Source organism: Actinia tenebrosa, unplaced genomic scaffold (genome assembly GCF_029948245.1).
Source record: "Actinia tenebrosa isolate PJP-AT-01 unplaced genomic scaffold, QUT_ActTen_1.0 PGA_scaffold2__45_contigs__length_23673736, whole genome shotgun sequence".
NCBI classification, from domain to species: Eukaryota; Metazoa; Cnidaria; class Anthozoa; order Actiniaria; family Actiniidae; genus Actinia; species Actinia tenebrosa.
The window spans coordinates 3,758,772-3,773,631 of record NW_028292579.1 but is presented as its reverse complement, the minus strand read 5'-3'; the positions used below and the strand labels follow the sequence as shown (position 1 = coordinate 3,773,631).

The 14,860-nt window shown below is 37.0% G+C and overlaps 1 protein-coding gene across 1 annotated transcript; it reads right to left on the bottom strand.

The window, feature by feature from the left end:
- Positions 1-14,660, bottom strand: LOC116302148 (lysophosphatidylcholine acyltransferase 2). The gene is made up of 14 exons (XM_031711369.2): positions 14,478-14,660; positions 12,385-12,527; positions 10,748-10,965; positions 9,869-10,000; positions 8,853-8,894; positions 8,365-8,423; positions 6,944-6,978; positions 6,798-6,852; positions 6,146-6,228; positions 5,091-5,216; positions 4,053-4,203; positions 3,356-3,454; positions 2,300-2,444; positions 1-1,511 (listed from the first exon to the last, which is right to left on the bottom strand). Exons 1-14 carry the CDS (start codon positions 14,589-14,591, stop codon positions 1,363-1,365), a joined length of 1,551 nt encoding a protein of 516 aa, XP_031567229.1. The 5' UTR covers positions 14,592-14,660; the 3' UTR covers positions 1-1,362.
- Between the last annotated feature and the right edge of the window lie 200 nt (positions 14,661-14,860).

Here is a 14,860-nt window from a genome sequence, read left to right as displayed (position 1 = left end):
TTAGCTTAATGGTAAGTTTTATTAAAATTTCAACATCGCCTTATAAAAGGAGAACAATTTATCAATTCAATCAATCAATTGTATATAAGTTAATAAATAAAACAACATTAGTGTGCCAGCCTTATTTTAGCTAATAGATAAATAAAGACTATACAATTAGCTGGTATTGAAGAAGGTTTAGCCTAACGAGTGATTCTTCAAAGATTCACAGAAAATCACTTAGGTAATGCGTAATTTTTAAATTGCGGTTTCCAAGGATAACAAAAGGCCTCAACCTAAAATCTGTGTTCCGTGATTTTGGGTGCAAGTGCGCAACCCTGAATAACAGGTTCTATGCAGGATTATTCGTGCGCAAGATTCTTCAAATGCAATTCCAGGGAAATATGTACAATCCGTTTCAGAATAAATGGTATTTTGCTGTAGTCTTGTGCCTTAATTAAACATTTGTTCTCCATAGTGTACGAACAAACTTATTTTCAATAATGATATCTTTTTTGAATAGTCCCATTCTCAGTTCCAGTTTGCATCGAAGAGAGACGAACTATGAGCTTGCAATGATAGAGGCATGTGAACAATTGTCCAAGGTGTTAAAAAAGGTCTCTATCATTGCATGCTCACCGTTCGTCTCGCTTCGATGCAAAGGCACGGCTACCTTTCAAGATGGCGCAGGGAACTTGGAGGGAACTATTCGCAAAACATCGCTAAATTAATTGATTACAGACTCATTTACTCAGGATATTTTTCTCTTATTCTCTCTACTTCATTATACACCCCGAACGCATAATTTATTACTACTATACTATGTCTATTCTTTGCGTACATATTTACGGTGTTCAACTTATCTATAGAGAAAAAATATCGTTCTGGGATCCTCACGAATACCCTACATTTCGTTACCAGCGTGGTTGGTCCATGTAGTGTAGTGGTTAACACATGGGACTGGAACCGAAGACGTTGGTTCGATTCCCGCCAAGAGCATTTGATATTTTTCTCTTATTCTCTCTACTCAGGGTTAGCCTCATTTCAGCGTCAAAATATTCACAAATACCACAGTAAAGTAAAGAATTTACAACTTCAACAATAAACTTTGATTGACCACGGACCTTCACTGAAACACTGAATATTCTACACAAAATCAAGACTAGCCCTGAACAACAGAATTCGAAACTAAAGCATTTCCATATAATTTCAAAGCACATTTATTAAATATGCCTAATTCAAGGTCCTTTTAAGTGCTCTTAAAGATGGTTTACAGATTCCATCTCCAGGAATGAATAGCGCTTACCCTATCTAAAAACATGTTCCACAATCGAGATCGCTTTTATGTTTTCTTCTTACCGCCTATCATAATCCAGCTCTTGTTCACGCTTTTGCTGCCCTATCCGCATCCTCATACGCCTCATTCACTGTACCACTCTTCCCAGGGTCTGTCTTTGAATGGTCCTCCTTTCTGTAGCTGTCAAAGATAACTGCGTACTCTGGATTGGACTTGGCGAACGCGTAAAATTCCTCTGTTAATAAAAGAGGATTTAAATCGGGGCGTAAGAACATATATATATATATATATATATAGAAGTTTTATGGCTGTTTTGTGGAGACTAAAGGTGGTGTTACATGGACCAACTTGCAACGCCGATTTTTTTGCGCAACACTATTGCACGAATAATCGTTGTCGTGTAACATAGCGCCGAGGACGATTTGTCGCGCAATTTTTCACTCTGCAACACGTTGCAAGTTTTTGATCTGCCTTCAAAAACTTGCAACGCAAGATGACGAATTTTCAGCAAATCGATGTGTGTAATGTCGCCGACTGTAGAAGAAGTAAGCTTAAAGAGTACAACAACTGCAACAATTGTCCAAACCTAATGAAACAGACAAGATAGAACTTTTGTAGTTGATAAAAAATGATAAAAGCAAGAAAAGAAGAAAAAAGAAAAAAGCCGTGAGTGAGTTGGCAGCGCGTGGCCTGAATACTAAAGTAAATGTTGCGCGAAAAGTTGTTCCCGTGTAACATGTCGAAAAAGATCGACACACAAATGGCGCAATAGCGTTGCACCAAAAATCGGTGTTGCAAGTTGTTCTGTGTAACACCACCTTAAACCACCTGTCCAACGTCGAACTTCACATGAACCGAACCTAATGACATCAAAGAAGACCGCCTTGTTATCCATTGTTTCAATTAGGTTCGGATGATGCTTAAGTTCGACTTTTGACCCGACTCTAAGACACTAAGAATTCACTCAAGTGATATCGTAGGCAGGAGACATGTAAAGACGCGTAAAGACACGGTAGTACCTACCATATGTGACATATCCACGATTATTCACATCAATTCGTCTAAAAATACAATTGATATCGCGTTCCCTGATGGAAGGGTAAGCACTTTGTAGGATATGCTTGAGCTCGAGCTCCCCAACACGACCATCTTTATTCACGTCAAAAACCTGGAATAACAATAACGAAGAACTAAAAACTACGAGCTAAAAAAGCAATATTCTTAGCGTACTATTTAAGTTCAAAAATGAAATTTCTATCGAGTGGACTTTACCATAAGTTTGCAATTGGACTCACAGCGCGTTATTATAGAGCAGTTTTCGTATGACTGTGAAAAGCTCGTTGCCGTAAGCGTGCCTTGCCGTGACCATGATGCTTTCTAGTATTTTAATTGGCTGACTTTTTTCTCGCGCAATGTGACTGGTGTGACAGTGCCGTGACCTTGGCATGACCGTGTTCGCGCCATGTTTATACCATGTTCAGGGTATTTGATTGAATGGACAGTAAATTATAGAGCAATGTGATTTGTCTGGTGTCACGACCGTTTCCCACTAATACACCGCCCTGGATCGGTTTTCGGATGAGTCAAAAATGATTTGATGAATCACACAAAAACCCTAAAGCCAGTTACGTGTTACCGCATACCGTGCCGTGAAAGTGCTGCAAGTCAGTACCATACGTTCCCCACTGATGTGACAACCGCTCTAAAACAACTCTAAGGCCTTTCAATAAATGCAAAATTTACTATGAAGAACGCGCGCTGCGAATGTATCATGAACTAGAGGCGAGAGCAAGCGGAAGCCATTTCAGTGATACGAAGGGCATGTCATACGTAATAGAAATATATAATTAGGGATGGATCATTAGATAATTGAGAGGAGGTTGCAGGAATTTGTTGCACGAATTTTTTTTTGCGAGAAACCCCTGCACATATTTTTTTGTTTGCTCGATATTTCTTTTCTGAAAGGAGAGGTTGCGCGATATTTTTTTCGTAGGTGAAGTGCCTGCTCGATATTTTTGGGGGGATTTACGCAACACCAACCCTCGTCAATTATCTAATGTTCCGTAGTATATATCAAACCTCGAATGCTAGTTTAATAGAGTCATCGCTACTGGCTGGTTTTGCCACAAGGGCCATACCAATCAGGTATTCTCTGAAATCTATGTCGCCAGACTCATCCTAAAAGAAATTAAAATAAATAAATAAATAAAAATCAGCAATAATTGAATACGATCTTCCAGGGGTGGGACAGTGCGCATATTATTTCTTTATTACAGAACGGACAGTATTCATGGTTCCGACTCAAACAATAGCGAACCAATCGCAGTTTTCTCAGTTAAATAGCGCAGCGCAGTCGTGACGTCATAAAAACGAAGACAAAGGCGAAATTCGGACAAACAAACTTACAAGTTTACTTTCAGCAGATAATTTTAACAGCCGATCGCAGTTGATCTTAGTTTACATGGGTTATTATTGTAACTTTAAGTAAAAATAATAAAATCTGTTCGTATAATTCTCGTAGCGGCTAAACAGAATGCAATGTTTGTCCGAATCTTTAAGCTATTTTTAGAATCAGTGCGCTGCGCTATTGAAATCTCTTCCCACAAGCAACTACAAAGTATCTGTTTTAAAGAGTACTACAAGTATTATACGAGGGAATCTTTAATTTATGAGTTATTTTCAAAGGATAGTAAACGATAATTTATATATTCCAGATCCAGGTATTTTCGTTAAAGGTGAGGCGAATTATCGAGTGCAATTATGTACAGAACATTACCCTGTCATAAAGAGAGAATAACTCCTCTATTTGTGGCGTGATGGGAAGATTAAGGTACGCTGCAAATTCTTGAAGGTCAACTCGACCATCAGCATTTGTGTCGATCTCAGAAAATTTATGCAGCAAGTCTTTCATGCTGTCAATGCGCACACTACAAAAATACAACATTATACAAAGCAATTACTGTAAGTACTGAACGTTAATATTATAATATGCAGATTGCGGGACTTTGGGGATGAGATAACCTGCTCTGTAAGGGAAGCTATTCCCTGTTTCAGGTTCTCCTCATAGCTTTTCTTTTTGCTGTGTAAACTAGTAAAGTTTAGATTAAATAGCTCCACCACCTCGCCTCTCTACACTCATTCCCTCGATTCTATCTTCCACCAGGTTGTTACCTTATTCCTTTAAAACCTAGGAGAGGCCAATTCGGGTTCAAAATCGTACCACGGTAATGATAACTATAATTGAAGGCATTCGTTGATGCATTCAAAGCTCGCGACATTAATTTTTATCCAATCAAATTACGGTGTCACGACACCGTCAAGGTCACGGTCCCACCACGGTGCACGATCCAATCCCCGGCCAGGATTAACACTCAGGGTCTTATTAATAAAATAACTGTAAATCAGTTAATTGCCTTTGTAATCACATCTACGAATGGTTGAAACTACGAGTGACTCGGATAACTATTTTAATTGATTAATTAGCGGCCCCATCTCTCCACATTTCTTCCTCACTAACCAATATCGGAGGGACGTAAAAGAACCATTTGAGGAAGCAAAGAAACCCTAGCAGTGCAAGGGTGGATCCAGCCAAAATTTTAGGGGGGGGGGGGGGGGCTAATCGAGTTTCTTCCGTCAACACAACGGAAAACAATAAAAAAAGCATCTAATTCTTCAGTTTTTTTTTGCTGAAGGGGGCTTCAGACCCCTTTTGCCCCCCCCCCTCCCCTCCCTTGCAGTGACCATCCTCAGTGGATACAAGACATCATACATAATATACACATCACAAAACGGCTCTTATGTCTGATGTCTTTACCATAGTTTGGTGCTGATTTTCTGGTACTCCACCAAACCAGTTGAGGCTGGTAGCTTCTTCTGTGTTGCTTCGAGCATCAGTCGGCAGTCTTCATAAGTGTGTTCAGTTACAGGAACCTTCAGTACACTACGCAAGGAAAGAATAGATGTTAAGATCATATTATTTCTTGGCTGGTCATCTGTTAGGGTTGCATGCATCGGTCTAATCCATGGTTCCCACTCCACTTAGTTACCGTTGCTATGTCCACAAGCTCGACAAATTACCTAGAATATCTCAGAGAGTCTTAAAGGGGTAAAATTGGAGCTCGGAGTCGCCTTTTTGGGCTTGGAAAATGAGGGTTCTATGCACTGGGATAGGAATATGCTTTTTCGTAGTCCTATTTTTTTGTTTTGCTTTGCGCATTTGCGCAACCGGAAGTGATTAGAAAAAATTAAGATTCATAAGATAATAGTTATTTGCAGACTCTATAATTGCACGAATGAAGGCTAGTCAATCATTCTACAATAATACATGGATATTTTCGACAAAAAGACAAAGAGATACATTGATTTGTCATATTTTGTAGTTTCGGTGCTCTTAAAAAATCTCATAAAGTCGAACAAAATTCTCTACAAAAATCTATTTTTTCATGTGTTAGAATATTTAACTTTTTCTAAAATGTTGATGTATCCTAGATTTTTAGGAGTATTTTCAAATAAGCTATTAAAAAAAAGAGAGTCCCGTGCAAAATTTGAGGGTTTTGCCCTGTTGAAGCTCAAAACGCGTATGGTTCTTCAATAAAATCTTGTAGATTTTTCTGCGGTTTTTGAGCGCGCGCACATCGTGCGCTCAAATCGAACGTTCAAAAGTAGGCAGTCACCTTAAAACAGATACTGTTAGTGGTTTGTGTGCCAAGATTCTAATTCCACTGGGGGAAATGCTGCAGCTGTGATTGCCTCACTATTGTCTGAGTCGGAACAATAAATATTTCTTCCTCAGACTCAAGTTATCTTCCCATCCACATAAGATGCGACACTACAATGAAAGCAAAAAAAAAACACATTTATTTCACTTACCTAGCCATTTGCTCTCTGACGTTACGCGCAAATAGTTTTGCGTCAAGTAATTCTTCACAGGATGGTTTATACACTGGCAAAATCTATCCCAAAAAAAGTAAAGAAAAGTGAGTGAGTTTAGCGAGTTGTGATAGAGAAAATAAATTTGTTCAAAATTGATTTTTTTTACAGTCTTGTGTATTCATGTATTCCAAGAATTTGATCACGATTGGTCTCGTACGCCTGTTTTTTTTTTTATTCCACTTGACTCTACGTAGTATCATTTTAAAAATATCCTCAAAAACTGGCAGGATAAAATGTGCACTGTTCGCTTCCACTGAGAGTGCTTACTATGCAGATGAAGCAGGGGGAAATTTAGTGAGGGTGAGTGGTTCGGGAGTCCGGGGGATTTGTGCGAACTCCCTAAACCGCAATCAAACTCCCTAAAGGAACTGTGAATTCCTTCCCTATCCAATGCAAAATTATTTTTTTTAATAAATGATTTTGTTTTCCACAGTTAGCTCATTGCAACTCTACATTCATTGTTTAATATCAGCAGCAATATTGGATCCGCTCCTGTAAAGGAACTATCAGCAATGGATTGCGTTATGTACTTGCAGTATGAAGAGAGATCATTGAGGAAATGGTGTTCCCCAAATATGTACAGACGTACCTCTATTTCCAAGTAATTGTGAAACTGGCAAAGTGTTAACCAAATAAGCTTCAAACTAAGAAAACAAACATATAAAGAATATTATAAGACTTGTCTTATAAAAGAAAGAATTCACAGTGAGGCAAAAAGACACTATAAGAACTTACGCTCCTGGACCAGACCAAGTCCAAGTGACTGTATCCTAGCAATGACAAGACAGACATAGTTTTAAAGCCAAAACATTTTTGTTGTGCTGTCAAAATGTGGTAAAATTAAGTACAAAACATTTAGATTTTAATGGAGTCATTTATAGATGAGTGGACAAATGGATGGATAACTGGGATGAAATAGGATAGATGAACAGAAGAATGAGTGACCAGATGTATTGATGGATGAATGAGAGGTTGGACGAATGGATGATTTTGGGTGGCATGGGTGGCGTAGTGGTGTGAGCGCTCACCTCTCGTCAATGCGACCCGAGTTCGAGTCTCGCCGGGTTCGGTGTTGTATATGAGTAGAGTTGTTTGTTGGTTCTCTCCTGTGCTTTGCGGGTTTTCCGGGTTCTCCGGTTTTCCTCCCTCCTCCCACAGGTTTGTTAGCCACTGGCTATTAAGTGCTACCCTCGTGAAAAAAGGACTTTATTATTATTATTATTATTATTATGGGATGGAATGGAATGAATGAACAGAACGAGTGACCAGATGTATTTGATGGATGAATGAGAGGTTGAACGAGTGAATGGATGGCTTGTGGGATGGAATGGATGAACAGAATGAGTGACCAGATATATTAATGGATGAATGAGAGGTTGGACGAATGAATGGATGGATGGTGGGTGGGATGGAATGGATGAACAGAATGATTGATTGACCAGAGGTATTGATGCATAATTGGGATAGAATGGGATGAAGAGACAGAAAGATGAGTGAACAAATATATATTGATGGATAAACAGGTGTACATATGGAAAAGGGACAGGGTGTTGTGCAGAGACAGACAAAAAGGTGAGCTGATGTATAAATGAATGCGTAATGATAAGAGGGTAAATTTTACACCATGAAAAAATGACGTTTCGGATGCTAGTCCTTCATCAGAGTAAGTTGCTTTTTTTACTCCGACAAAGGACTAGCGTCCAAAACGACAGTTTTTTCATCTTTTCAGGGTGTAAAATTTACCCTTTTATCATTACTGTTTCATAAGAAACACAGATGCAGCTCACACTAGTTTTTAGCTAGTTATCTCTTCTATAAATGAATGATTTGATCAATAGATGGATAAGTGGGATGGGGTGAAGGTTCAAAAGAATTGGTGAACTTCTTTATGCATGAATGAATGGATAGATGGATTGCATTGGGATTGGATAGAAATTCACAGAAAGATGGGTGAACAAATAAATGGAAGGATAGGTGGATGAATGATAGCTGACTGGGATAGAATAGATGTGCAAAATAATAGATGATATGATGGGTAAGTGGAGGGATAGATGGGTCACATCAATGAATGAAGAAGGTGGAAGAATGGAAAGATAAAGGGATGGGACAGGAAAGGAAGGGATAATCAGAGGGACGCCATTTGTGTCAGTACATACCAGTTTATTGGGAAATTTTAGAACTACAGGCTGTACTGGACATGCTGCGTAAAAAGCACCTGGTAGGACAGTAACACATAAATTATTTATTGTTATTATTTAATTCAATTCAATTCAATTTATTTACACACTAAAAATAGAAATTAATATAACAAATCATAATTGTTTATCTTTACAAGTTATTCTAGATTCTATAAAGGAATACATAAATAAATATTAGATATAAACAGTTACTACAGTGAGTGTGCAGTGATGGTTTAAGTAGTATAAACCTTTGAGTAAACCATCGCTACATACAGAAAATATAAATTATATCATGGCAAGATTGGGGTGAAAAAACTAGCACAAGTATTTTTAATAGCTATATGAATGTATATATTATGTTACAGCTTTTAGTAGGTTCAGAATTCAAAATATTGTACAAAAGGGTGAAATGGTTCATTTTATCATCCCTATGTCATAGGACTGCAAGATATCCCATTAGTTACCTGGTTTAAATGTTATCAGACACTGTCTGTTTGTGCAAGTTCCTGGAAAATAAGATAAAAAAAGATGAATTTCTAAAAAAATCATCTTCCACATTAAAAACTGCAATTTTCGACAGAATAAAATGAATGAAAGAAAGAACGAATAAATGAATAAAATAAATGGATGAATAGATGAATAAATGAGTGAATGAATGAATAAAAATCACAAATGAGGTCGGGATTATACAACAGAGCATAGCTCCAATCTAAGTACACCCTTGATGAATGAATGAATGAATGAATGAATGAATGAATGAATGAATGAATAGATGAATGAATGAATGATGGATGAATGAATGAATGAATGGATGGATGGATGATTGTATGAATGAATGAATGAATGATGGATGGATGGATGGATGAATGAATGAATGAATGATGGATGAATGAAAGAATGAATGAATGAATGAATGAATGAATGAATGAATGATGGATGAATGAATGAATGAATAAATGATGGATGGATGCATGGATGAATGAATGAATGATGGATGAATGAATGAATGAATGAATGATGGATGGATGGATGGATGGATGGATGGATGGATGGATGGATGGATGGATGGATGGATGAATGAATGAATGAATGATGGATGAATGAATGAATGAATGATGGATGAAAAAATGAATGAGAGAATGAATAAATGAATGAGAGAATGATTAAATGAATCACAATCAAATGAAAGAGTAAGAGAGTGGGAAAGGTAGCTATTGAGTGGGGTGTGTGGGTGTGTGGGTGTGTGGATGGAAGAGTTAACAGATGAATTAACAATCAATAATTTAAAGTCAATAAAGATTAAGTAGATAAATTTATGGAATAAAAAAAGGAAAGAAAATGAAAGGATAATGATCTAAATGGAAATTAAAATCTTGATGAATGGAAAACTTGGAGGAATAAAGGAAAAAGGAAAAAACATCAAACGTAAAATTGTAAATGCATTAGTAGAGTTTGCATCATTTTCCAATATTGGTTTTACCTTCCGGGAATATTGCAAGATGAGGCCATAGTCCTTTAGAGCTGGTTCTTCTTTTGATTTCAGCGATAGTGTTTTGTCGAGAGTTGACATCATTCCTTGCAACATAGATAGGCTGCATGCAGCGTAGTATAGCTAGAGTAGAAAAGAATGAGGACACCTTTTATAAAATACACTGTATCAAAAAAATTTTTGATACAAAATATAAATATATAAATTAATTTTATTCTCTCCCTTCCCCTCCACACACACACAAAGCACACACACTCACTTATCTATTTAGCTTTTTCCTGCAGAGACAGCCAGAGGCACCACAAAAGTTTTTATAAATTACTTTGTGCCTTGTATTGTAAGCACAGGCACTGAAGATGGTCGTGGGTCTTTTGCAACCACCTTTTTACAACCAACCTCAAGTAAAGACAGACGTGGCCTACAGTTTTAAGTCCTTGCCAAGAAAACTTGAAGGTCTAACCAGATGTAATTACAAAGGCAGTACTTTCATTGTCGAAACATTGAGTAAAAGGATGCTGCTTCTTAAGTACTGTTTGAGTGAACCACTTAAAATTTGAATATTTAATGAAGCCTAGGGTAAGGTCACAGTTAGTAACATATTGGAAATATACTGTCAACTTTATAACTTAAATATGTAACATTCAAAAGAAGTATTTCACCATTCAATTATTTGCTTTATGTAGAATCAATACTGAAAGTATTGCATCAGGGGTTAGGTGCACTTTAAACATTAGCCTCCGAGTCTGTCTAGAAAGACTGGGAAACAACTCCCCATATCATGACATGAAATAAAAAGATTTACTAACTGAGCTAACCAGAAATTTATGACACAATACCCTACGCACCCCTAAGAATAGAATTATACATTACCTCCAATAATAGGAATCTGATCATTTTCCCTTCTAGACACCCCTCCAGGCATACCGATAACAGAGAGGGCAAGAGCATCGATAAATGAAGAATGAGGAGCAACAACCAAGACAGGGGCCTCTTCTGAGCTACAAAGCTTTCCCTTGACCTTTACCCAGTGGAATCCAAAGAAGAAGAGACAAGCACGTGCACACAGCCTAAGGGGTACTTTCAATATTCTAGATTGCAAGGAAATAAACAATAAATTATGTATTGTTAAGTCTTGTTACCTCTCCTGCCCAGGGGGTACCCCGCCAGGATTTGGGTAGGGGTGTTCCGCTGGGATTCTGAAAGGGGTACCCTGTTTATGACAAAAAAACCCAAATTTTTAGACCCTGTTTATGACAAAAGATATAATTTATTGCACCGAGTTCCTGTTTCAATTATCATGTCAGCTAACGCGTATGGTTTTTTTGACGACCGTATAATAACCAGTTTCGGTCAATACGAAAGTAGAAACCCTGAATATGACAGGAAACTCAGGAAGAATTTGGAACTTGAGCAAAATTGTATACCCTGTTCATGACAAGAAGCTCCACATATGGGAGTACCTCCCCCCCCCCCCCCCCCCCCCCCCAGGCTCTCCTATTACCTCTTTAACCTCTCCTTGGCTATACTTTGAAGTTCAAGATACTTCAAGCAAGTTCTTCCACACATCTCCCTATTTCAACTCAACAGAACTCCACTGTATATACCTCTTTACCTTGGACATAATGTTTTCCTATTTCAGACCACATGTCATTGCCTTAGGCACATGAATATTGATACAACTCAAACAAATAATCTTATTCTCTAGATAATGACACATGGACTAAAATGAGAAAACATTACGCCAAAGGTAGAGAGGTCTATTCCTATCTACTTGACAAAATTTAACAAATTCATTCTAGAAGACAAAATTATTAATGAAATTATAACTATATTTTAGTATAAAAAGTAACAAATATAGAGTACTAATAACGCAGGGTTGTGGGTTCAACAGCGCAGCACAACCGTGATGTCATAGAAACGAAGACAAAGGCGAAGACAAACAAACTTACAAGTTTACTTTCAGCAGATAATTTTCACAGCCGATCACAGTTGATCTTAGTTTACATGGGTTATTATTGTAACTTTAAGTAAAAAATAATAAAATCGGTTCGTATAATCCTCATAGCGGTTAAACAGAATGCAATGTTTGTCCAAATCTTTAAGCTATTTTTAGAATCAGTGTGCTGCTCTATTCCACATTACATCTGGGATTCAGATTTTTTTCTTAATACTCCACTTTACAGTTTCGTTCCAAGCCAAGACTGGAGTTTCCATGCATGATAAAAAGTATAGTTTTGCTATGCGCGGAAACTGCAGCCTCGACTTGGAGTGAAATGGAGTATTTTCTATATGTCACATTGATTTCCAATATATACTATTATATCATATTGCTATCCTTAATACGCAACAACAATTATATTAAATTAAAAAAGATGGGTAGATGGATGAAAACATTAGAATAAATGAGATATGATAGATGGATGAATTTTTCACAGGAGCCAGTGATAAACCAAATTGCAAAGGGCAGCTTACGTTTCAAGTAATAATAAAATTGCTTGTGGACTTACTTTCGTATTCCAGTCAGGGGCTCATTCAATTTACCCTCTGTTAAAAATGCTGTAGCTAATGATGCCAATATACTAGCAAATAAAAGACAAATCACAGCTCCGACGACTCTTATTGGAAATAGAGTTAGTGTACAAATGACAACCTGTGGAATACAATTCGAATATCAAACTATGATCAGTCAGAAGAATACTATGATAGGAAGGCAGACCAACCAGATAAGATAACCTCTACATTAAGCTTCTGTATGGGAAGAACGAGAGAAGTGCTAGGAGAAGCATGAGGTTTAACTGAGTGCTTCTCCACACTTCTCAAGTGCTCTGTCAATCCCCTTGAGTGCTTTATAACTCCACGCAGCACAGCAAGCAAAGTTTTTAGTAATATACAGTATGAGTGGCCGTGTTGTATCAGATATACAAACTCGAGGCATAGCGGAGAGTTTGTGTAATGTTTAATACAAATGTAAACGAGCAGGAGTGTTTTATCGGGTATAAGACATGAGGCGTAGCTGAGTGGTTTTAGACCTGATAAAACACGATCTGCGAGTTTATTAAACGGCTTAAAAAACTCCTGATGTAAGTTCTCATATTGTACTGAATTCTTTACGAAATGTTTCAAGTTTGATAGAGAAAATCCAAGTTAAAGTTTATGCAAATGAAGACCGACCTATATCAGATATAAAACCTCCTTCACAGTCATGATTTCTATTGTGTTTCCTTCATGAATTATTAATGAGTTTTTTAAATATCGGATACAACACGGACACAAATACTGTATACTACTTATCAAACATCTAGGTTAGTTCCTTTGTGTTTCACTAAAATTTTCAAAATTAAAGTGAATCTGGCCAAGAAAATCCAACTTAAAGTTTATGCAAATGAACACAATTTTGTATCAGATTTACGACATTCTTCACGGTCGTGATTTCTGTTGTGTTTTCCTCATGGATTATTAATGAGTTTGATAATTTCTTTTACGAAATACTGATTAAACAAAACCATTATTTCAGATAGAAATGACACAACTGAAAGTGCATGTGCTGCGTGCTCTCATAAAGCACACACTCAACCAATCAGAACACAACATTTGTATATGTAATAGGACTCCATAGAGGAAAATTCCGAGGACTGACAAAATTGGATGAGGCCGTAGGCCAAGTCCAATTTGGCAGTCGGAGGAATTTTTTGAGTCTAATTATTTCTTGATTGGGGAGCATGAAATCCCATTACCTATTAATTATATAGCTGCCTAATTAATCCCATATCAACAAGACCTGTCCAATTAAGAGAATAATTGCACAGTTACCTATATGTGATTAATGAGAAGCTCTATAATTAATAACAGTTATTGTATAATAATTAACAATAAAAGAGCTTTTTTTGTGCTCCGTTCAGTAATAAAGCACTCAGGAAGTGGCGTAAGCATGAAAGAAGTGTAAGGAGAAGCAACTGAGCCGTAGGCGAGTGCTTCTCACACTTCTTGAGTGCTTACGGCGCTTCCTAAAAGCTTTAGGAGCACGGAAAAAGCTGTTTTATTCGTTTTATTATATATTTACTAATTTTATTTCGGTAGAGTACAAACACTATAAGTGTGTAACATAATACCACTAAATACTGCTAAATTATGCTAATCCTATTGTATTCTATTGTTTAATTAGCACTATTTGCTACTAAATAGTGCAAAGTGTTGCACACTTTTAGTGTTTGTACTCTATTAAATTTATTTAGGCAAAAATAAAGACAGTCGAAGGATCTTGCAGCACTTCACGCGCGCAGATGGTATCAGCACTATGCTCTGTTCACTAATAAAGCACAAATTTAAGTTAAACAACACTAGCTACTGTAAATTTGAAAAAGTAGCCATAAGCTTATTTCGTGCTACGCCTTTCAGTTTATCGTGGATTTCGTTAAAATATTTCTAGATGCCATTGATTTGTTACCTGTTTGGTAACTGGACTCTTGAATCAATAACAACATATATTATTAATTTTTTAGCTAAATATACAATGCTGAAGTATTTATTCAGCACGATAAATAATTCACTTTCAATTAACGTTTTAGAGCAAAGGACAAACAGATGCAAGTTGTAAACTCACCTTGAACTTGTCGAAAATCGTCAAATGAAGGCTGTACGAAAATGGATTTTGTACTTGAGGAATAACAAGGGATTTCTGCCTGAGAAAATGCTTGTCTTTATGCTTTGAACTCATCTTAAAACCGGGTAATCAGGCCATAAATTTAAAGAGAAATATAGGTCACCAATATTAAGAGATTTCTGTAGGTAAACAACAATTCAATTAAAATTAAATCATGCGCGGGAAAACACGCGCGGGACTGCCTCCGACAAAACCATATATGGTCAATAAGTCCATATATAGATATAAGCTGAAACCTAAAAAGCTCGTGACGTCATTCGTCAATGAGAAGTTGTAGGGAACTACGTCACGACTTACAAACTCGATCTCGCCCATTTAATTTC